The sequence below is a fragment of the Dipteris shenzhenensis genome, chromosome 8, assembly GCF_047967505.1.
Source record: "Dipteris shenzhenensis isolate YYH24624 ecotype China chromosome 8, Dip_SZ_1.0, whole genome shotgun sequence".
Classification (NCBI taxonomy): Eukaryota; Viridiplantae; Streptophyta; class Polypodiopsida; order Gleicheniales; family Dipteridaceae; genus Dipteris; species Dipteris shenzhenensis.
In genome coordinates, this window is record NC_141603.1 from 19,564,377 (window position 1) to 19,586,581 (window position 22,205).

A 22,205-nucleotide genomic window follows, 5' to 3' on the forward strand; every position below is an offset into this window, starting at 1 on the left:
CAGATGCTGTCGAACGGAGATGCTGGAATCGCGAACCGGAAGCCCACGAATCCCCAAATTTTGCTGATCCCGCTACCGGATACACGTGCGAAATCCTGCGGTGAACGAGCTGCTGACGTGGCCGTACGGTCTGCTGACATGGCTGTACGCCTGCTGACGGAGGCCGTACAGGTGCGGACGGAGGCCGTACAGTTGCTGTCGTGGCTGTACAGCGTCCGTACGGATTGCAGGTACAGCTGACACAGGTACCGTATGGGAGGCTGCGCAGCTGTACGGATGTACGGGCAGATGGCGATGGCTGACGCAGGCAGAGTACGGTTGCTGACGCAGGCTGGCGCAGCTGTACGGTGCTGATGCAGGGCTGGCGCAGGCGCAAAACAGGCTGGAGCAGGGCGGGAGCAGGCAGGCACGCAACTCGATGCAGCTTCTAGGCTCTTTGCGAGGCTGTGGGTGGGCTGGTACCCTGCACCATCTATATAGGGAGCAGGGCAGCCTTATTAGGAAGCCTTGCTTCCAAAAAAGGCCAACCTCCCCCAGCTTTGGAGGGGGTGCTTTTTTCGAAAAAAGCACCCTCCACAGAGGCTGATCGCAGCCTGTTCGCTGCCCTTTGAGCCTCTCCTTGCACCCGCCTGTTTCCGTACTGCCCTGGGCGTCCCATCTCCGCCTCCCTCGCAGCCCTTTTCCCTCTCTTTCCTACTTCTCTGCTCTCTCTCCTGCTTCCTACAGCCTTCTGTCACAGGCTCCTTCAGGAATCTCGAAATTTCTCCCTCCTTACTTCTTCCTTTTCCTAACATCTGTCTGCCCTGTTAACCCAGGAACCCAGCAGAAAACGCAGCAACAAATTTCGAATTTTAGGGCATACCTGGAGGAAAAATTCGTCAAAAATTCCCGCATCAGAAGTTCCTACCTCAAGAGCTGGCTCTGATACCAACTGACACATCCCAGCACTCCTGAAACCCCTGATCTGCAAAACAACCACACACCACGTCAGATCTGAGCAGGCTGCTCACCACCCAACCATGACATCTACGGGATGTGATCCCGAATCAGAAGATGTCCCCTCCGAGCCACGAGCTGAGCTACTGGCACGAACTCCCAATCAGATCCAAACCAGCCTGGTGTCCCATACCACCAAGTGGCGCTAAGAAGCCCTGGATCTGCCACTGGGCCTTGGGCTACGCTAAGATAAAGCGCGCGTCCGCGACTCAATCCAGGATCAGACCTGGCACCTGGGAACGAGACTTGCTCCCAACTACACACTGAGAACTGAACCCCCTGGGCCCCTTTTATAGACTCGGGCCTCAGCGCCAAAAATAGCGAAGACCTATAAATAGTTCGTACCCTTGCCACTCAACCCGAGAATCAAGCCTGCCTAGCTCTAGGCCTTTCCAGGCTTGAGCTAGTCCTGTGTACCTAGTACACGTCAGATACCAATCAGTGCACATGACAAGCCCCATGTGTACTATCCATATCCCCACGTGCGACTCGCTGAATAAGATTGATGGGAAGAGGGTTATTCCGATATAGAGATTCGGAATGAAGAATCTTTCATTGATTTGACAGAACAACTAGATAGTCATCTGGGCGAGATCGAACAGCGTCGGAAAGGTTCACATCCGAAAAGTATGGACTCACAAACTTTCGTTGGTTCCGTTTCACCAATGGACTCCCGATGTATATGAAGGAGTGCGATTCGCTCGGAGGGGAATCAATTCGTTGCAAATAATCTTATGCAAATTGATTGATTCCTCCGTAATACCCTACGGGCATGTGAAGAAGATACAAACTTCTTTTCGTTATCCCCATCAACGACCAACTCTTACCACAATTCCAAGAAATTGTTACTCGTATTGGACTCACGAGAATCATCCCTTATTTCGTGTAGCGGGTAAAGCAGAGTGGGGGAGAAATCTCATGAAGAGTTTGATCCTTGCTCAGGATGAACGCTAGCGGCATGCGTAACACATGCAAGTCAGACGGGAAGCATCTTCCGTGGTGTTTCCATTGGCGGACGGGTGAGTAACGCATAAGAACCTGCCCTTGGGAGGGGGACAACAGCTAGAAACGGCTGCTAATACCCCATAGGCTGAGGAGCAAAAGGGAGGGATCCGCCCAAGGAGGGGCTTGCGTCTGATTAGCTAGTTGGTGAGGCAACAGCTTACCAAGGCGACGATCAGTAGCTGGTCTGAGAGGATGATCAGCCACACTGGGACTCAGACACGGCCCAGACTCCTATGGGAGGCAACAGTGGGGAAACTTCTGCAATGGGCAAAAGCCTGACGAAGCAATGCCGCGTGGAGGTAGAAGGCCCACGGGTCGTAAACTCCTTTTCTCGAAGAAGAAGCAATGACGGTATCTGAGGAATAAGCATCGGCGAACTCTGTGCCAACAGCCGCGGTAAGACAGAGGATGCAAGCGTTATCCAGAATGATTGGGCATAAAGCGTCTGTAGGTGGCTTTTTAAGTCTGCTGTCAAATCCCAAGGCTCAACCCTGGACAGGCGATGGAAACTATTGAGCTAGAGTACGATAGGGGCAAAGGGAATTTCCGGTGGAGCGGTGAAATGCGTAGAGATCGGAAAGAACACCGAAGGCGAAGGCACTCTGCTAGGCCAACACTAACACTGAGAGACGAAAGCTAGGGGAGCGAATGGGATTAGATACCCCAGTAGTCCTAGCCGTAAACGATGGATACTAAGCGTTGTGCGTATTGACCCGTGTAGTGCTGTAGATAACGCTTTACGTATCCCGCCTGGGGAGTACGTTTGCAAGAATGAAACTCAAACGAATTGACGGGGGATCTTTGTTTGGGATTATCGCGGAATCACTGGCCGGGATAGCTCAGTAGGTAGAGCAGAGGACTGAAAATCCTCGTGTCACCAGTTCAAGTCTGGTTCCTAGCATACCGATGGGAAATAATTTGATCTGAGGGCTGCGGGCGAAAACCGCACTTGGAAATAGGAGAATCCAAAAAAAAAAGATGAATTGCTTATTGATCTACTGGTCGGGGTATGTATCTATACCCACACCTACATACACGTGAACGTGCATATGTAGGTGCAGATTTCGATGCAAATACGTGGATGCGATTGATCATACGAGAAACAAGTGTCTCAAATAAGGTAGACCAGCCTCACCTGCCGCACAAGATTAAATAGAATGATACAGAATTGGCTAGTGGGAGGATGGCTTTCAATTTTGCATCCGTCCCAATTCGATAAGCATCCTGTAGCTCATAAAAGTTGGGTACGACATAATCCTTACGTAAAGGTCATCCAAGCCGGCTCCCAAGCATTAAGATACATTGTAGGTGCGGATGACTCTCATAAGTGATTCCTAACATATCATAGGATTCCCGTTCCTGGAAATTGGAACTTTTCCAAACCCAACAAACGGATGGAATCCTAGGGTCTTTTCTCGGAACGAAGACTTTTGTACATACTTCTTCAGGTTGATCTGCATCGTCTCGCACCTCTGTCAGATGATACACACTAGCTAAGGATCCTCCTGGTGCTGCATCATATGCACATTGGGAACGGGGATAATCGAAACCGCACGCATATGAAGCAACAGCTATAGAAGGCCAATCCCCTGCTTTGACTTGTGGGATCTCGACACCCCGGTAATCAGAACCTAAAGGTCTGTGGGCTAAACTATGTCTAGTCGACCAAGCGGGTAATCGACCCCGCATCTCGATGTTGGAATCGCCGTTGTTATTTATAATACTCATATTAGCTTACGTTCCATATCTGTTAGTCAAAATAATCGAGTTTGATGTGTCTTGATCGGGGGAGAAGGACTCCACGGAGTTAATTAGTGGATTCCCCCCATGGGAGTCGACTCCGTTCCTCTTACCCGAATAGTTAGAAATTAGGACCATTCCAATGCTCCTTTTCACCATGCATAAATCGAACCGACAATTAATATGGATATGGGGATAGACACTTCAGTAAAAGCAAATAGACCCAATTCCCTGAAACTCATAGCCCGGGGATAGGGAGAGACCGTCTCGACGTCGGGAATAACGAATACCGGGGCAAACATATAATAACGGATCTGGAATTGGATCCAAGCCCCTCCCTTTGGTTCCATACCTGATTCATAGCTTGTTAGTTTTTCAGGCCCCTCGCGGATGGGTGCGACGGATCTGGAAACCGAAAAGGCTGTATAGGAAATAAGGATGGATACTAGTAGGAGGATCCGGAAGGAACCGTGTTTAGGAAGCAAAAACATTTACATACTCCTCCTGCTTCGGTATTTATCTTCTCACCCCACCGTGTGGGTGTAACATCTTTATGATAATTGAGGAGGGGGGGGCGGGGTTGCTGACTCCTCGATCGTTCGATCGAGGATGAGATGCCAGACGTGGCTCACGGACAAGCTCTAGTTGACTGCTATGCATTGCTACGTTCAAGGCTCAAGAGCTGCATTTCTTCATCTAGTATGCATTCACAGTTGCATATTCTTCCACACCCCACCTCCTTTTCTGCAGAATCATATACTATTTCATGTGAAAAGTAAAACCCCACCTACTTCCTCCTTACTCGAAAATGTTATCTACGCTCTAGGCATTTTTTTAATTTCCCTTCATGGAAAAATACTTTACCCCATATACTTTAGGAAAAAAAGATCTGTATTTGGGAAAAGAGTAAAGCTACTGGGAAAATAATAAAGCTACTACAAAATTCAATTGTGTCCTAAGTACAAATTTCACACGTATGTTTCAGAGTAATGGATAAATGTGTCTTAAGTTATTTGAAAAATTAACACCACAAGGTTCTCAACTTCTGATCTGTAATAGTCCTGTTTGTCTTGAATGTAGATTGGACATGAAAACTAAGCCCTCTCAAGAGGTGGTTGCCAGTTTCTCAGAATTGGAGCCATTGAAAAGTTGAAGCTTTGCAAGGTAAAAAGAAATTACCTCTCGAACCAATTCCATAGTATCTTCCACTTCCAACCTATGGGCAGCAATCAGATCCTCCTCTTCCTGCCAAGAAAAGCGGGCATAAATCCAATTTGCACGATGTAACCCACCAAAAAAGGAAGCCAAATGCATAACATTATACTTGCATATAGCATAACACATTGCAAAGAAATAAAGCTCAAGATATAAATCCAGGATGAGGTAGAAACAGCGCTCCACTAATGGAAAAACATATGCATGCAGGCACACAGGTGAGCGCACAGATGCGTTACAAGAGTAAATAAAATTATCAGCTTTTTTTCTTCTGCATCATTCCAAGAGCTTCTTGAGAGTCTACCACAGTCTAAATTAGTATTGCCAATCTGTACTGTTCTCATACCTCTCCTTATTCAATTCAACATACTAAAATCTTTGGTCTCGTTCCTAAACAGGGACCCCTCCAAAGGATATGTTTGCAACTTAAACCACACCTAGTAAAGACGGGCATCAATCACACACAGAACACGTGCGTCAAACTACCTTGGTCCACCAGATGTTACTGCTCTTCCTTTAACTTCACGAAGTGAGACTGTATGCATGCATAGAAGATAATATACCATAGTTGTTAGGTATGTCAGGCAAGAAAGTTTATAAACATTTCAGGTGCTCGTGAGCACCTAAAGTTCCTGAAATCTAAAAAACATTGACAACCAAACCAAAAAAGATTCAAACTAATAATAAACATCAAAACATAAATATTGAGGATGTTAGATACATACTATATATAGTATTAACTACAATGATCTCACATTCTGCATAAGATGACAGATAAAAATTTAAATAAAACAAAGCACACTGATAAAGGCTACATATTAAATAAGGTCTTGAAAGTTGACTCTGAGATCTTAAATAACATACAATGCACACTCTACAAAGTTCATACATATTAAACAAGTTCTTGAACGTTGACTCAGAGCCGCCAAAGCTTTTTGTCTTTTAAACCATCAATTAAGAAAGATGAATCAACAATGAACATTTAAAACTTCAGCAGCGTCCACACTACCCACGGATGTCCATGCATGGAGGAATTGCCTGGTCGTTTATTATTCACGCCACTTGGGGCTTTGAATTTTTTATTCTTGCAAGAGGGCACAGGGCTCTGGGCTGCAAATAGCAGCCAATGGGACCTAGAAATGAAAAAAGTATCATAAGCCTCTTTGCCAAATTTTGGACATGAACTCTTTTACAACAAAAACCTTAGAGTAACTAACCTAGGGTTTCGTATCTACAGTTCCCTAACGTATCTAGCCTTTAGGCACACAACCCAAACTAACCATGTGATAAACCTTCCGTAATATAACAGAAGTCCCACACAAAGACTCGCCTCATGAACTAGTACCTTATGACAAAAATAGGACACAGTTGAGACTCACACTCATTAACACAAGGCAACATAACTTCTGCACACCTTATCAGAGGAGAACATTAATTATAGCTAATTCACACCAGAGGACAACAGAGATGAATGTGTAGAATGGCACAAATTGGAAAAAACCTTCAAGGCAACTTAAAAAGAAGATTGGTGTTTGTCTTGGAACAATTGTTTATTCAGAAATATTCAGCTAGTTTGCTTCTTACCTCCAGTATGGCAGTAATGTGACCATCATATCCATTCTGTGAAACAAACACATCAGCAGGTTCCCTTGACCTTGGTTGAGCAGCATTAGAGGCAGGCTCCTCTTTATATAATGGACGTTTTGGTAATGAATTGTTGCCCTCATTTTTGGAATCTTCATTTGAGACCCAGTTCCCATATCGGTCGTACTTATCGTCCTTCACTAATTTGCGTCGTGGAGGAGAAACTCTCTCTTGGTCATTTTTGTCCAAGAAACTACCAATTCCTGCAGAATCACGCTGGTTATTGAAACTGTTAGACATGCTGTCTCTGGCATTGGTCCGATCTTTATCATTTGAAAAAGAGCCTCTTTTACTGTCATCCCTGCTGATAACACCTTGATTCGACGATGTGAAAGATCGTCCATCTTGTTCTCCAAGCTGACTGTGCCAATATACTTGTTCAATGGGCTTCTTACTAGCTTCTGCAGCCCTATATTCCATACTGTTATCTGAGACTTCTGGTGAAGTTGAGGGAGGTGACGAGACAGCAGCATCCCTCTGCACTTGCACTCCTGTACTGGGACTGGGATCCCTCTTGGAGTTACTGTTTTTGGAAAGCCCCTTCACCCTGCAAGCGTACCATGCAGTAAGTAGATTGCTCTCTCTCTCTCTCTCTCTCTCTCTAATATTATAGAACTAGAATCTACAACTGCCTATGCACTAGGAGTAATGATGGATTTCACTGTATTCAAAGATGTCGTATTGCAATTTGCTATGCTTGGTGGGATTAGACAGCACTGACGCTCAAGAAAGAGAATGACTTGCTAAATCAGATGCCGAACTAAGCAGACCAATGCTATTAAAACATCTGAACTTGAGTTCTAGGAAGTCAAACAAGTGTATACCAAGGACAGCACATCCCACAATTTGAATGCATACGAAGCTGTGCAACAAGAGAACTCAATTCTTAAGAAAAAGGCTCTCATTTTCAACTCCAAGGGTTTCGAACTGTATTGACCATAAAACCCATCTCCGCAGGACACTACCATCTACATTTTTAAGACATGCAATTCGAGCAGGAGAAAGAATGCATCATGAAGGTGAAGGGAGGTTTTGCTACTGGGGATAAGTAGACCTTAGCTGTAAAGCCACATATAACCTTATTTTCAGGATATACCTAGATGACTCAAGGAACATGCCCAAACTCATCCTCTTAAAACACAACATAGTGCAGTTTCAATCTCATGATAGTCACTCATAAGGTTGAAAATAGCAAGGACTAGCTACTATGACATCCCCACTGACAAGTGTAAAGCAGTCAACCAATGCTTGCACGAGCAAAAGCACCCCAAGGAGGAGTGCAAGAGAGTACCAATGCTTGGTACAACACAAGAAATGACAATTTTGTGTGCATCAAGCATCCCAAGGAATTTTGAAGGAAACTCATGGAAAAAGATGGAAGTATCCCATTCAAGGCATTGCTATTTTGATACCGTGTTTATAGGACTTGTACGTGTAGCTAATCAACTGACAATTTCGATGACCTCACCAACAAACCCATCCCACCCAATCCACACACTAACTTCTCGTCTCAAAGAGGCAATATAATGTTGTAGAGTAGCAAGGGCAAAGAGCATCAATACCTCTAAGTAAACTGGGAAAGACCATCTTGATCCTTGCCAAGCCTTGTAATGAAGCCTTGGACCATGAGCTTCATAATCCCAATCCACAAAACAAGAGGCCACATTGATGTAGGCAACTATGGGACTTTCAAGTTTCATGGTAATCACTAGATGGCTAAGGTATACAAATAAGCAATAGTGATGCAATTAAATTAATTCCCATAAATGATAACAAGAGGCTATACAAGTGACATGTCTTACTCTAGCATGGACTACATCTTCACATTAGGGGCCATCCTAGAGGGGGAGGCCAAGCATCAGTGCAAGAAATATATATTGCTTCAAACAAGAAGCTTGGGTAACTGACGTATGATATGACAAGACAAGAATTTTTTCATCTCTGTCTAGATTATCAATAAACTATTAGAAAGTGACAAACACGTACAATTTCCCGCATGGGAGTGAGTAACGATGATGACAATTTTTTTACCCACCGCAAATGTTAATCACGACCCTAGATATTGACGTGACCACGAGGATATACACATAACATGTCATACTCTAGCTTGGACCACATCCTCACATTATGGGCCATCGTAGAGAATGTCAAGCATCAATGCATGAGAATATGTTACTAATCCAAACACAAAGCTTGGGCAACTAACACGTCATACATGACATCATGATAATGTTTTCCTATTTTCCTAGATTCATCAATAATCTATTAGCAGTGTGATAAGCACTTCTAGTTCCCCACATGGGAGATGTAATGATTATGTCAATGTTTTTGCCTTCTACAAACACTTATACCATATCTCGACTCCAAGATACATATGCGACCCTCCACCATGATGCCCCACTAATGATGTCTCCCTCTCACCTTAGCCACCTCCTCTGTCTCCCCTACCTCTCACGTACAGCCCTCTCATCCCCCTGTCCTGCTAGACTTCTTTGCTCACTACTACCAAACTTTCTCCTAGTCACCCTCAACCCCCCACTCCTCCCCCTTTTACACATACCCACCACAATAGCCCTTAGTCACATTAGACCTTCTTATGGAGATACACCATCTCCAAGATCGAAAGGGCAAGCAACGACGACGGATCAACATCCTTACACAGGATACCTTGACAATCCAGAGTGAGGCTACTATTCTCTGGATGGAGGAAACAAACTTGTGACAAAAAATATGCATGGCCACAAGGAATAGTATGGCTACAGAAGTGCATGTCCACGATGCAATCGATAGCCAAGGAGACTTCCAAGTGCATGGATGTAGTGAAGCAAGAAAAAGTCAACGCTTTAAGCCACTCTACTTGAGCAATAGAGAGTTAGTATGGTTCTCAACATCTGAGTACGTGGGATCCCTTGCACTCCCTCCACCATCACAAATGCCACCACTTTGCGACCTCCATGTTGAGGGTAATGAGTATGGGATTGAGGTTTCGCAATAGGACACGACTTCAACGGGATCAACCCAGACATGCTTCAGGGACACCTAGAGCCAACTAGTGACACTATGCAAATGCACAACTCTTCGAGAGCATCCACAAGTCCATATGGATGAGAATCTCACCCTCTTGCAAGAGATGCCACCTACAAGGAGGGAAGTTGGGTAGTAGTGCAAGAGGGGCAGCTCTTGATTGGACTCAAAATGGATGCCATTCACAGCCAAACCAAGGGAGGCAAGATTCAGAGGATAGGACACCTGACCATCCACAAGGCGAGATGTCTTCTACATACAACATAGAGAATAGTCAGTGCAAAGCACCTACTATTAGTAGTTTGTGGATACGTCATGGAGTCATTAGATAGACAAAGGAAGAACATGATTGGGGCCAAGACGTAGTTTAATACCAATCATCTCTCAAGGGGAAATATCTCAATGAAGGGACGTGACCCACATGCCATATTCATATATTCGACTTGGGTACCTCCACATTTAACCAATGAGCTCCAACAAGAGGGAGAGATGTTGCTCTATGCAACTATGTATCCTGATATCATGGACTTTTCAAGCAACAAGAAAGTCGTCCTTCTCGAGGCCTTCAATGCTAGGACTGTAGACCGAGCCTATTTTATTACCTAACATTGATTTGGAGAAGACAAGTATATCCAGAGTTTTTGGAAATAGGGAAGTCCAATCACCTCGTATGGACATTCTTTCATCGTTATGGGAAAGATACATGACCTGATTGTCTACAATAGTCCTAACAAATGGATTTCTTCGAGCGGGCTCGCCTTTTTCCACAAGGAGACAACTTCCTCATGACATCTCCTCCTTTGCTTCTTACATAATAGACTTCTAGATTTTCAAGCTCAATTCCTACTCTAAGCGCATCCCCTTATTCACATCACCTATCATAAGGTCTACTTTACCCACATACTAGCTTCTACGTATGTTGCTCGCCTCTCTACTTTGATTGCTGATATTGTTGACACCGCTTGTTAGAAGATAGAACCGCTTCAAGGACCCGATCCCTTCATGATGATGCTCTCAAATATTTCCCTTTACCACCAAATCCATCCACCTGTTACCCATTGGATTGGTTGCCTGCAATAGCTCGTATGATGACTGCAAGCGTTCCACAATCAACATCAATTTTGTGACCAAGTATCACCTTCTGTTTGAATGGGAGAACAAACGAGAATAGCATTGTCTAGTCCGTCAAAAAAAGAAGAATTTCATCCACAAGAATCAGGAGGAATTACTAAACATTCTGATAGCAATAACTCCAAGACTTTGAGTAAAAGCTTCTCGAGCGGAGGTCCCCATCCCCTCTTACTAGATACTCATATTACCTGACCCTAAAACTCACATCTATCATGCCATACCTCCTGTTCACTTTTTGCCACCGATGATATCAAATTCCCAACCCTCAGGTTTGTACATTACATATGGATTTGTGCCCTCCTATAGAGAAGTCGCAATATACTTTTCTACATATTCTTCTCATCTCATATGTCAGCCTTGGCAACCTCTTTAGTGGCTCCATCCCTCAACTTTTATAAGATATGATTTTCTTCAGTCTCATAACCCCTTGGGTCTTCCAAGGACTTTAATAACCCCCCCCCCTCATGCATGCATGTATGTATGTAGGTGTGTATGTATGTATGTATGTATGTATATGCATCAGTGCTTGACACAAAGGTTAAGCGGTATACAGAGCTGCAAGGACTTAGAGATGAGGGACAAGTAGGCTTCCGCACCAATCACAAGACTCTAGGTCACATACTCACACTTCGATGTATCATTCAGGCCAAAGCACAAAATTACTATTGCTTTGTGGATTTCCGTAAAGCTTTTGGCACAGTACCCTCAACTTGCCTCATCAGACATTTGCAAAAGTTGTGGTGTGTTTAACAAATCATCTGGGTAGTCCTGGCACTTTATGAGAGCATCTGTGCAGAGTGTATAGAGTAGATTATGAGTACTAATGGGATAAAAAAAGGTTGACCGTTATCACCGACCTTGTTAGGCCTCTATATGGATGAGCTTGAGACTTTCATTGGGACCCTTAGAGGAGGGATGGCTGCTCTAATGCCGGATGCCTGATCTAGATCCTCTTCTACGAAGATGATGTGGCCTTACTCATCCTTAGCAAAGGGCCTCCAATGACACTTGGATGCACTTCATACTCTTTGCGAGACGCATGACTTGAAGATCGACCTTGGTAAAATCAAAGTCATGATCTTCCATACATCCCACACAACCATGCATAGAGAGCAATTCACAGTGGATGGATTACCATTGGAGGTTGTTGCATCCTATACATACTTGGGGGTACTTTTCTCTAGCCCAATTTTCACAATGAGACCAACAATGCAAGACTGATGAAGCAAGGGATACGCCACGCTTGCTAGAGTTGAGCTGTAATGCTTTTACTCGCATTTCCAAGATCCCCCAAACTAAGTCTCTTCTCTTTTACTCTTTGGCCTGCTGAGTGGATATGTATGGTTGCTCTTGTTGGGCGCCATATGTATTGGACTCCAGTGGAGAGGCTTCAAATTCTCTTGCTTTCACAGATGATCGGCAATAAGCCGTCAGTCCCACAACAAATGGTCCTGGCTGAGTTCAAAACGTCCCCACTATAGCCTAAAACAAAATTCTAGGTTAACACATACCTTTACCGCATCTAAAGTTACGGCTCTTGCAATATAAGACGTCTTGGTATGCACATACATGGACATGGATTGAGAGTCTAGGGCTCCATAGAGATAGATTAACCCCTTTTTGTATAGCATCAAGGCCCCTACGATCACACTGACATATCACGAGCTCAACAAGGTTACTAGGGAGAATCTCTTATAGCTACACACTTTCAGCACTTAGTCGGCACGCAATGAGCTTTCTGTGAAGCTCAGCTTCTACATGGACCCTTGCTTGTAGATTTCAAAGGAGGGCTTCATTGACCCACCAAGATATACGCAGATCCATCTGTTAGAATTTGGAGTATCTCGTGTGTGGAGAGTGAGGACTTCTATGTGGGTGTTTCCACCCTTGAAAGGAGTAGTTTCCTCACTTAGTTTGGGAGCTATTTACCAAGGCATTTAGCTAAGGTTAGGAGCAAGTTAGAGGGCTGGATGAGGGTTTGTTTCAGAATGGTCTTGCAATAGTTGGCTAGGGCTAACTAGGCCAAAATTATGGTTGAATGAAGTTGGGTCAGTCGAATGACCAAGGACAACGACAAACTTGACCTGGATCGGGTTAGCCGACTTGACTTGGGTCAAGTCACCCGACCTAACTTGGGTCAAGTCAAGCACACCCACCACCCAACTGGTCGGCTATCTGCATGCTTCCATTCTACCCTCACACATATGTTTGGTTGGCATTGCATTTCCATGCTATAAAAGAAGTTATCTTGCCTCACCCTGTGTAGCTCTCTCTTTCTCTTACTCCCTCTCAAGTTTACACTTTCAAAATGTGTGCAACGTTGACGCCATCTCCCCCACCCATCAAGCAATTCCGTGTCTCATCAACCTAACTTCGCATTGAGAGTAGACATCTCAGGGCATGGGCATACCCAGACAAGGTCGCATCTATACTTTACATGATCGGCGGGAGGGGAGATTGAGTGGATGGCTGAGGGCATACCCGGAGAGGGTGGCATCTATACTATATGTGATCAACAGGGTCCCATATGTACTTTATGTGATCGAAGGAGCACTATGCCCTATATACTATGAGATCCGAAGTCGTTATCACTATTGTCTCTTCAAGATGGCTTAAGATCCCTATCTAGTTTCTTGTCCTACCCAGATCAAAGATGCCTAGTGACTTTTATTCATGAGGCCATCTGACACAAGAAGCATTTGCTCTTGACACAGGGGAGATCAAGGTGTACACCTCAACTCAACTCAGAGCGTGATCACTAAGGTTTCAAGTCAAACAGCACGAACCAACAAGCCCCAAAGAGATGGCGGATCCAAGGACCAAAGCAAGAGACAACAGACTCACCAATGGGCTGAGGCACCTATCAGACTAGGACACTTTCCCTCTGTGCTCACCAAATCAAAGGCATGGCCAACAAGGAATGGCAGTGGCACTTGTCCGACACAAGGCCATAGCTAGTAGACCATCGTGGACCACATCTTTCGACAGTGTTGGAAAAGAGAGTAGGAGAGGTCTTGCTTAGGCCAACGCTCCTTGCACACAACAGAAGCTAAAGCACAACGAGATAGGTGCCCAAGAATCACACAATATCCAACTTCAATTCCATGATGTGGTCTATGTAGATGTGTAAACAATTAATGAACAATATGCAAGAGAAATGTAGAACCAGCAATATATATTTGTCCAATGTAGACCAAATCGTATAAAAAATGTGTGTCCAATGTACTATCCAGATTGGCTGGAGCAGGACCAGCAAACAGGTGCGTGGGCACATGGCATGATGGTGCCAGTGTATGGGCCTGGGGAAGGTGCTGCAGACTGAGCAGAGACTGGAGCAGAATCAGGTGCACAGCAGGTCATGGCTGTCCAGGAAGGACCAGCAGACATGCGAAAATGGACCAAGACAAGGCTGGGCCTATTTATAGGCTGCAGGGACCAAAGGGGTGCAACAGACTGGTCAGCCAGTCTGTTGATCCAGTCGTTTGACTGGCAGTCTGTCAGCCAGTCTGTTGATCCAGTCGTTTGACTGGCAGACTAGGTAGGCCAGTCCAGAGCAGTTCAAGCCCTATAAAACGGGCCCCTCTGGGACTCATTTACTAGTTCATATTGCGGGCCGTTCAGCATGCCTAAAGGAGCAAATCAGTGCAGCAAGGGAGTGACTGTTTGCGGCAAAGATAGAGCTCATAGGTCTTCATCAAGGGCTGCCTTCACAGCTGCAAAAAAAGGAAGAATCAGGAGGAACTTGTGCCTCACCATTGGGCTGCCTTCACAGCAGCAAGGAGGTCAAGCATCCACGAGCAAGCACTGCCTTATGATAGGATGTCCAGCAAGAGCAGCAGGGAGGTGTGATTGCGAGCACACATACGAGGCCCACAAAAGCTCTAGGGGTGCAATACAGGTGTTTTCGAGAAGTTACAAGGAGGTAGGAGAACAGGTTTTGAGTGAACAGTGGTCCACATCTACTCAACGCTTTGCTAATAGAGCACGTGCTGCAGCATCTTTCCATGTCCATAAAGTCAGAGCCATCTGTCCATCATATCCACGAGCTGGTTGCACCTCGTCTGCACTTGTTTGCGAGGTACTCCTACACAACCTCAACCTGTGGAACTCTCAGACCTCGTGCCTCTGTTCATACAGTTCTGACCACCAGATCTGCTCCGACCAGTTCCAATGCCAGCCACGTACTCTTCTATATGCTGCCCATGTAGCAGCCCTATTTTCTCTCTCATCTCTGCTCCCGCAGGGATCCAAACAGCCTTCCTGAGATCTCCCTATTGCCCCTCCCCCATTCTCTCCTCATTTGTGGGCTCACAGATGGGGAGGTCACAAACTAGACTCCAACAGACCGTGCCCAGTGCTCTTTCACAGGCTTTCTGCCACCGCAGTGTCATACATCGTTGGCTCCCTCTTAGGCTTCACACCTTCCCCATATTCCAGATGATCATCACAATACTGCCACATCACAGCATATATTTTTATGTATTGGAGTTTTATGATTATGACTATGTTGTATTCGTCTTGGGTGTTGATGCCCGCTTAGAGGCCCCACCCTTTCAGCTCATTGTATCATGTTCTTTCAGTCTCATAGACCCTTCAGTCTTTTGAAGATATTTTTTATAAAGCTGCATAAATCAGACAATTTGGTGATATACAAGGATTACTTCAAGAAGACTACACGACTCTTGATAAGCTAACCCATCAATGAAAGGTTCTGCAACATCAGTTTAGGGATGCTCTTGTGAGACTAATCAATTGGGGAGAAAATATGACAGTTAAGGCAAGCCCACCATAAGCAGTGCATTGTTGGAAACAGTCAAGTTATTCTAAAAGGGACACAGAACAAAAGGTAAAACCACAAAAACTCGTGAATACATTTGTTTTCATGTGTAAAATAGCTATCCTGTTCTATGTGACCAGTTGAGAAATTTCCAAGACAATACTTTATTGAGAAAATATTACAGCAGCGACATATCAACACCATTTTCTCAATGGCACATAGATCCTGTTGCCAACAGCAAACATTTTGGGACAATCATGTCCCACTTTCTTTCTCCAGTGATGCAAGATGATGATTTCTCTCACGCCATCATAGGATAGGGATTTAAGAAACAAACTCCCGCTTAATCACAAAGTGTTAAATGCCCTTGATGTTATGACATATCCTGCCTTCTCCCTACATATCCATGAAAGAGTTTACTGAATTATTAAAGTAAACAAATACCTTGTGGCTTTTTTTGCCCACTTCACATATTGCTGCCCATCTTACTTTGTGGCATTATCAGAGACGTGATCAAATTTATTAGGCAAAACTCTCTAAAATTTTAACGATGTATGAATCCGCATGCATGCTTATCATAAGCATGCAAGTTGTGTACTTGGCCAGCCTAAAAGCAAAAGAATGTCTTATCGAGCGTTGAAAACAAGCGAAAGAGGACATAGATTTAGCAATGAAACCGTGATCCAATACACGAATAATTCTCGCCACATATGCCACACTGTACAGAAGGTCTAAAGGGCCCACTGCTATCAAGGGGGTCAATGATTCGTTGCATTCCCCTAGCATGCTTCAACTGAGACCCTATGAATGACAATTCCAAATCAGTATCAGAAAGGTCCTAAAATGCTTAGCGATTGACTACCTACATTTGTGTCAAGGGTAACACATAAAAGAAAATTACAGGAAAGAAGATGTCACCTCATCTTGTAAGAAAAATGCAATCTCAAAAAAATGATGCAAGGAAAAACTTCATCAATAACAAGCCTGTGTTTATTACATAGTACCTGAGACTTGAGCAATAGTTGAGAAGTCACATGTAACTGAAAACTATGCAAACCACAAACTGGAATAGTAGGGCAAATGCCCCACTTATGAGCCCCCACACGAGGACTCTGTGACTTGACACTTGTCTAGGTGTGGGTTTGAATGGAGGTGACATGTGGGCACAAGAGATAGATGATGTGGACATATGAACTGCCGCTGGGCAGGAGCATGGCACCACACAGGCAGCTTGGACAGAAGAGAGGGCTGGTTGATGTGTAGCAACCTGGGCTGAGTTGTCAACCATGTAGGCTGCTCAGCAAGCATGGCAAGGCCAACAACTAGGGCTGATGACGAGCATCAAAAGGCTGGTAGCTGTCATGTGCATGGTGTACCTAGGGTTGGATAGCAAATTAACATGGGTTACGGGATAGCATAGGGCTGGATGGCTATTTTTAGCCGAGTTTGCTATATATAGAGATTGATTCATATATAGTGCTCGCTTTATATGGAGGGAGCTATTCATAGCATTGTGCTACCTATAGCGGGTTTCCTTCTATATAGAGGGAGGGCCAGTGCTATTGTGTAGATCAGTTAAGCGCTCCTCAACTGATGGATGGGGCTTGGACCTAGGCCGAGACTCTAGCCATCTACATGGCGGATCATAGGTGGTGTATCGAAGGTCCTCTGGACGGGCTCAGGCGGTATGGGACACTTGGGTTAGATACGGGCCTATGAATGAGTCGAGCTGTAGCCCACATGCTCGGGGATGGTCGGGAGGATCGAGGCACCTGCACTATGATTCTGGTTGTATCGAGGACGAGATTCTAGGTCAGTGACAGGATCAGATCCTGCGGGGTTGTGTCATTTGGTATCAGAGCCGTCCTATCACGATTGAATTCAACGCGAGGTATGCAGAAAAGATGTCTTCCAAGTACGCTTTTTGAGATTGCTCTTGCAAATCTAAATTTCCGCTCATGTATGGGCTGAATCGTTGGTTGATGATAAGCACTCATGATTGGGAGAGTTGTGGAAGAAATAGAAGTCCATAGGATGTGTGCTCTCTCTCGGTTGCTATGTGTTTGAAAATCGTGATTCCTTGAGAAGGATAGGCGATGAGAAGACTCGATGCTTTCAGCAAGAGATATGAGGATGAATCGTTTCTGACCTATAACTTCCCACGCTTGGGTTGTTGATGTGATTGGCTGTGTGGGGACGTGTGAGAGTAGGCTGGTTAGGGAAAGAATTTGCTATGGGTTCTCAAGGATGAGATTCCTACCCTAGAGACCTAGATTTGCTGCAGTTGAGAAGTAGGAGGAAGGAGAGCGTTCATAAGCCTAGAAAACAGCTTGTCTAGGAAATTCGGGCATCACAGATAGGGGCAATATGTTTGGGGCAGGCGCTTGGCTTTGGGAAGGAGCGTATGGCCTGATTTTAGCGCGTTTTCGCTATTTTTGGCTGGCTAGAGAAAAGCGGAACAAGATCTATTAAAAGCGAGACTATTTTTTTTGTTAAAAAGCAGGTTGCTTTTTTGTTTTTCTCTAGCAAGGAAAGCACTTGCTCTAAATCTAGCGTGTTTTTGCCCATTGATACTTCCATGAAGATTCTTCCATCATGAGTTATGAACGGACACCTATGTGGGGTGTGAAAAGCACGTTGGGATGAAACGAGGAAAAATCTAAAGGTTGAGAAGGACGTGCAAGTAATAGAATGAAGAAAGAATGTGTCATTTTGTTTTAAGAGCTCGCTTTCTGAGTAGGCACGTACACCCACGAGACACCTTGATTGTTTTGGGAGCTGGGTTTCTAAGTAGACAAGTACACCTACCAGACATCTCGTGAAAATTTGATGCCACCTCACGTGTGGACCTTGATTGCTATCAATAGGGAGTGGAGAAGATACAAGGGCCTAAGACTACTTGAGCTACGGAGGAGGCTTAACACATATAACATTTTGACCTTTCTGACTTTAAAATTTTATTTGTAGCTACTATTATTTTACTTGTTTGTCTGTCTCCAATTATTAACTCTTGCTGGCTGCTGTTGCAGCCCTTAGCCTAGAGTCGCCATGTCCTCGAGCTCTCAGTACGCCAAAACTCCATTAACCAGCAAGTGACTAATGCACGACTTGCCTACGTAGCTCGAGCTACAATATTAAACTGACCCGATGTTCTAGCATGATAAACTAGGTTATTTGCCAAGTGTATACTGCTCATGTTGTCACAATAAATGACAACTGACCCATCTATAGACTGATGCATATCATAAAGTAGCTTATGCAACCAAGCTACCTCACATGTAGCCATTGCTACACCCCTGTATTCAACCTCTGTGCTCGACAAGGCAACTGTAGGCTGTTTCTTGCTGCTCCAAGTAATTACAGCACTCCCAAAAGAAAACACATATCCACTGGTAGATCGTCTATCAGAAATACTACCAGCCCAATCAGCATCAATGTATCCATGCAACTGTATCTGAACCCCAGTCTCATAAAATAGTCCATACTGCAATGTGGACTTTACATACCTCAGTATACATCTAGCCGCATCCAAATGCGATTTCCTTGGAGCCTGCATAAACTGACTTACCAACCCAACAGCATATCTCAAATCTGTCCTGGTAATAGTCATATAAATTAAACTTCCTACTATGCGTCTGTACATAGTAGGGTCTTCCAGAAGCTCACCTGCATCTGTGCTCAACTTCACATTCTGCTCCAAAGGAACTGAAATAGGCTTACAGCCTGTCATCCCATATTTGGACAGCATGTCCAATCCATACTACCTCTGCAAGAGCCATATCCCACTTGTGGATTTAATCCGACGATATGTAACCTTGTTCAGATTGAGATAATACTTTCCTTGGGTTGGTTATCAAAGATTGTGGCTTTGGCCTTAGATTTTCTTTGATTTGAAACTCATGGAAAGTATAGCACACTCAAACTGATAGTCAGAGTATAGTTATTGGCATGGACTCATCTTCACAGAGAGTTTTCGAGCTTTCTAGTGAACTCAGGAGTGAGTTCTTAGAGGAAGGGGAGTATGTCATGTACATGGTGTACCTAGGGTTGGATAGCAGGTTAACGTGGATCACGGGATAGCATAGGACTGGATGGCTATTTTTAGCCGAGTTTGCTATATATAGAGATTGATTCATATATAGTGCTCGCTTCATATGGAGGGAGCTATTCATAGCATTGTGCTATCTATAGCAGGTTTCCTTCTATATAGAGGAAGGGCCAGTGCTATTGTGTAGATCAGTTAAGCGCTCCTCAACTGATGGATGGGGCTTGGACCCAGCCGGGACTCTGGCCATCTACATAGCAGATCATAGGTGGTGTATCGAAGGTCCTCTGGACGGGCTCAGGTGGTATGGGACGCCTGGGTTAGATACAGGCCTATGGATGAGCCGAGCTGTAGCCCTCGTGCTCGAGGGTGGTCGCGAGGATCGAGGCACCTGTGCTATGATTCTAGTTGTATCGAGGACGAGATTCTAGGTCAGTGATAGGGTCAGATCTTGCGGGGTCATGTCAGTAGTGCAGCCCTTACATATGCCACGACTGGTCCGGGCCAGCCAAGGTTGGGACAGGTTGGCAGCCCCTAGAAGGTGGGCAGTTATACCGGAGGGCCGGCCACTAGTCGACCCATTGCAGACCCTGATCGGGTCAGGGAGCAGGATCAGTCAGCCAGTATGCCAGTATATGCCATTATGCCCCAGTTATCCCACTGAAGCTCAGCAAGAAGCACAAAGCAGAAGAGACAGCATACAGCACAAGTAGGAGCATGTCTACTCCAACAGAAGGTGTACCTGCCAGCATCCTTGGCTGTAGGTGTGTGGCATCTCTCAGGGTAATTTCTGAGTATTTTCCTCGCGTTTAGTAGAGCTTTATATACTTCATGATGTTGCTGCACACATGCTGCTTGTAACTCTTCACATCTGTATGCACAGTTGCACGAAACTGTGTTTCTTGCACCTGAAACAGAAACGGAAACACCAGCATTTGCAAAACGGCATTTCTGGTTGCTTTTTTTGTTAAATGTTAATTTTTTACCCCAAAAAATAAAATCGGGGCTTTTCTAAAACACCCTCCAGCCTCTCCATTCTCCTCTACCCTCTCCACTCTGTATGCACAGTTGCACAAAACTCTGTTTCTTGCGCCTGAAACAGAAACGGAAACTGTATGCACAGTTGCACGAAACTCTGTTTCTTGCGCCTGAAACATAAACGGAAACACCAGCATTTGCGAAACGGCATTTCTGGCTGCTTTTTTTGTTAAATTTTAATTTTTTTCCCCCCAAAAAAAAAATCAGGGCTTTTCTAAAACACCCTCCAGCCTCTCCATTCTCCTCTACCCTCTCCACTCTAGCCTCTCCACTCCCATACGCTTTCCATCCTCCTACTCTAGCCTCTCCACTCTGCTACCCTCTCTTACTCTAGCCTCCCCACTCTTCTATACTCTCATATCCTCTCCACTCTCCTACTCTACTCTTGTACCCTAGTCTCCTACTCTACTCTTGTACCCTAGTCTCTCCATCCTCCTGCTCCTCATTCTCTTGCTGTCCCTCCTCTTTCTCCCCATACTCTCCCTCATTCTCCCGAGTCCCCATACTCTCCCCCCCTCCTCCTTGTACTCTTCCTCCTCCTCCTCATCCTCCTCCTTGAGTCCTCCTCCTCCTCTCCATCCTCCTCGTTGAGTCCTCCTCCTCATACTCTCCCTCCCCCTTCTCCTCATAAATTTATTTTAACACATAAGTTGTACAATATTGCCGTTCCTTGTTTCGCCATTTTGGCATCAGCTCAGAAACTTCGTTTCTGGCGTTTCTGTTTCGGCATGCAACTATGTCTGTATGTGTTCTATAATCCATTTGTGTCCACAAGTCTGGTGACAGCCTAAGCAAGCGAGCCCATTATCTTTGCTGTCCAACATGGCATCAGAGCTAAGGTGAAAACAAGTCAGGGATCTGCAACGGCAACTTAAGCAGTGGCCTCTGCTTGACGAAAGAGAGGTGACTTCAATTCAGCTAAGTGGGCTTTCAGCAAGCGCAAAGTTATTTGATTCGTTGGTCTTAGGGAATCTACATAGGCAACCAAGGCATCTGGTTGTTGATCTCTAGCTTTGGTAGGAAGCGGATGCTGGATGGACTAACTATCCTTTCTGGACAATAAAGATACAGAATCACATGGAGGCAAGAGCTCTGTGGGAGTTTACTGAAGGTGTTGAGACCAAAGCCAAGGATCAAGTGGATGCAACGGGCAAGGCCCAAAAGGCTGCAGATCCAGTAGATCTCAGAGATCAGATGCTTAGGGAGCACAAAATTAGAAAACCAAGACTTTCAGATATGCATCACATTAAGTGCTCCATGGCAAAGAGACATAAGAGAACGATGCCTGTCAAAGTCCATCTACAGAGTAAGAACACCAATTCCACATGATGAAATGATTGTAACAAAATAGGCTGCTCCTCAATAGAATGCTCAGATTATACCCAGAGAAACTTCCTTAAATCTTCAAGTCTTCCATTTCTGCACTTGCAGTATTTAATATCATGGTTAAAAGCCATCTCATCCCACAGTTATGCAGAAAGGTTTTCTTGCAACCCTGGGGGAAGGACTTCCTTGAACAAGCCACAAAATAAAGAGTTCAAAATTTACATCCCTAGGTGTAAATACACTAAACAATACTTTCTTGCAAAA

General features: G+C 44.8%; 1 protein-coding gene across 5 annotated transcripts in view; it reads right to left on the reverse strand.

The window, feature by feature from the left end:
• The window catches only part of LOC147899233 (kinesin-like protein KIN-13A), a 40,694-nt gene that overhangs the window by 9,743 nt on the left and 8,746 nt on the right, over positions 1 to 22,205 (reverse strand). For all 5 annotated transcript variants that reach the window (XR_015541435.1, XR_015541434.1, XR_015541433.1 and 2 more), the window contains 2 exons: positions 6,541 to 7,147; positions 4,921 to 4,986 (listed from right to left, as the gene is read on the reverse strand). Coding sequence is in view for 2 of the 5 variants with exons in the window: in XM_087378365.1 (XP_087234491.1) it covers positions 4,921 to 4,986; positions 6,541 to 7,147 (673 nt within the window). In the remaining 3 variants the exon portion in view is untranslated. The remainder of the gene's footprint in view (positions 1 to 4,920; positions 4,987 to 6,540; positions 7,148 to 22,205) is intronic.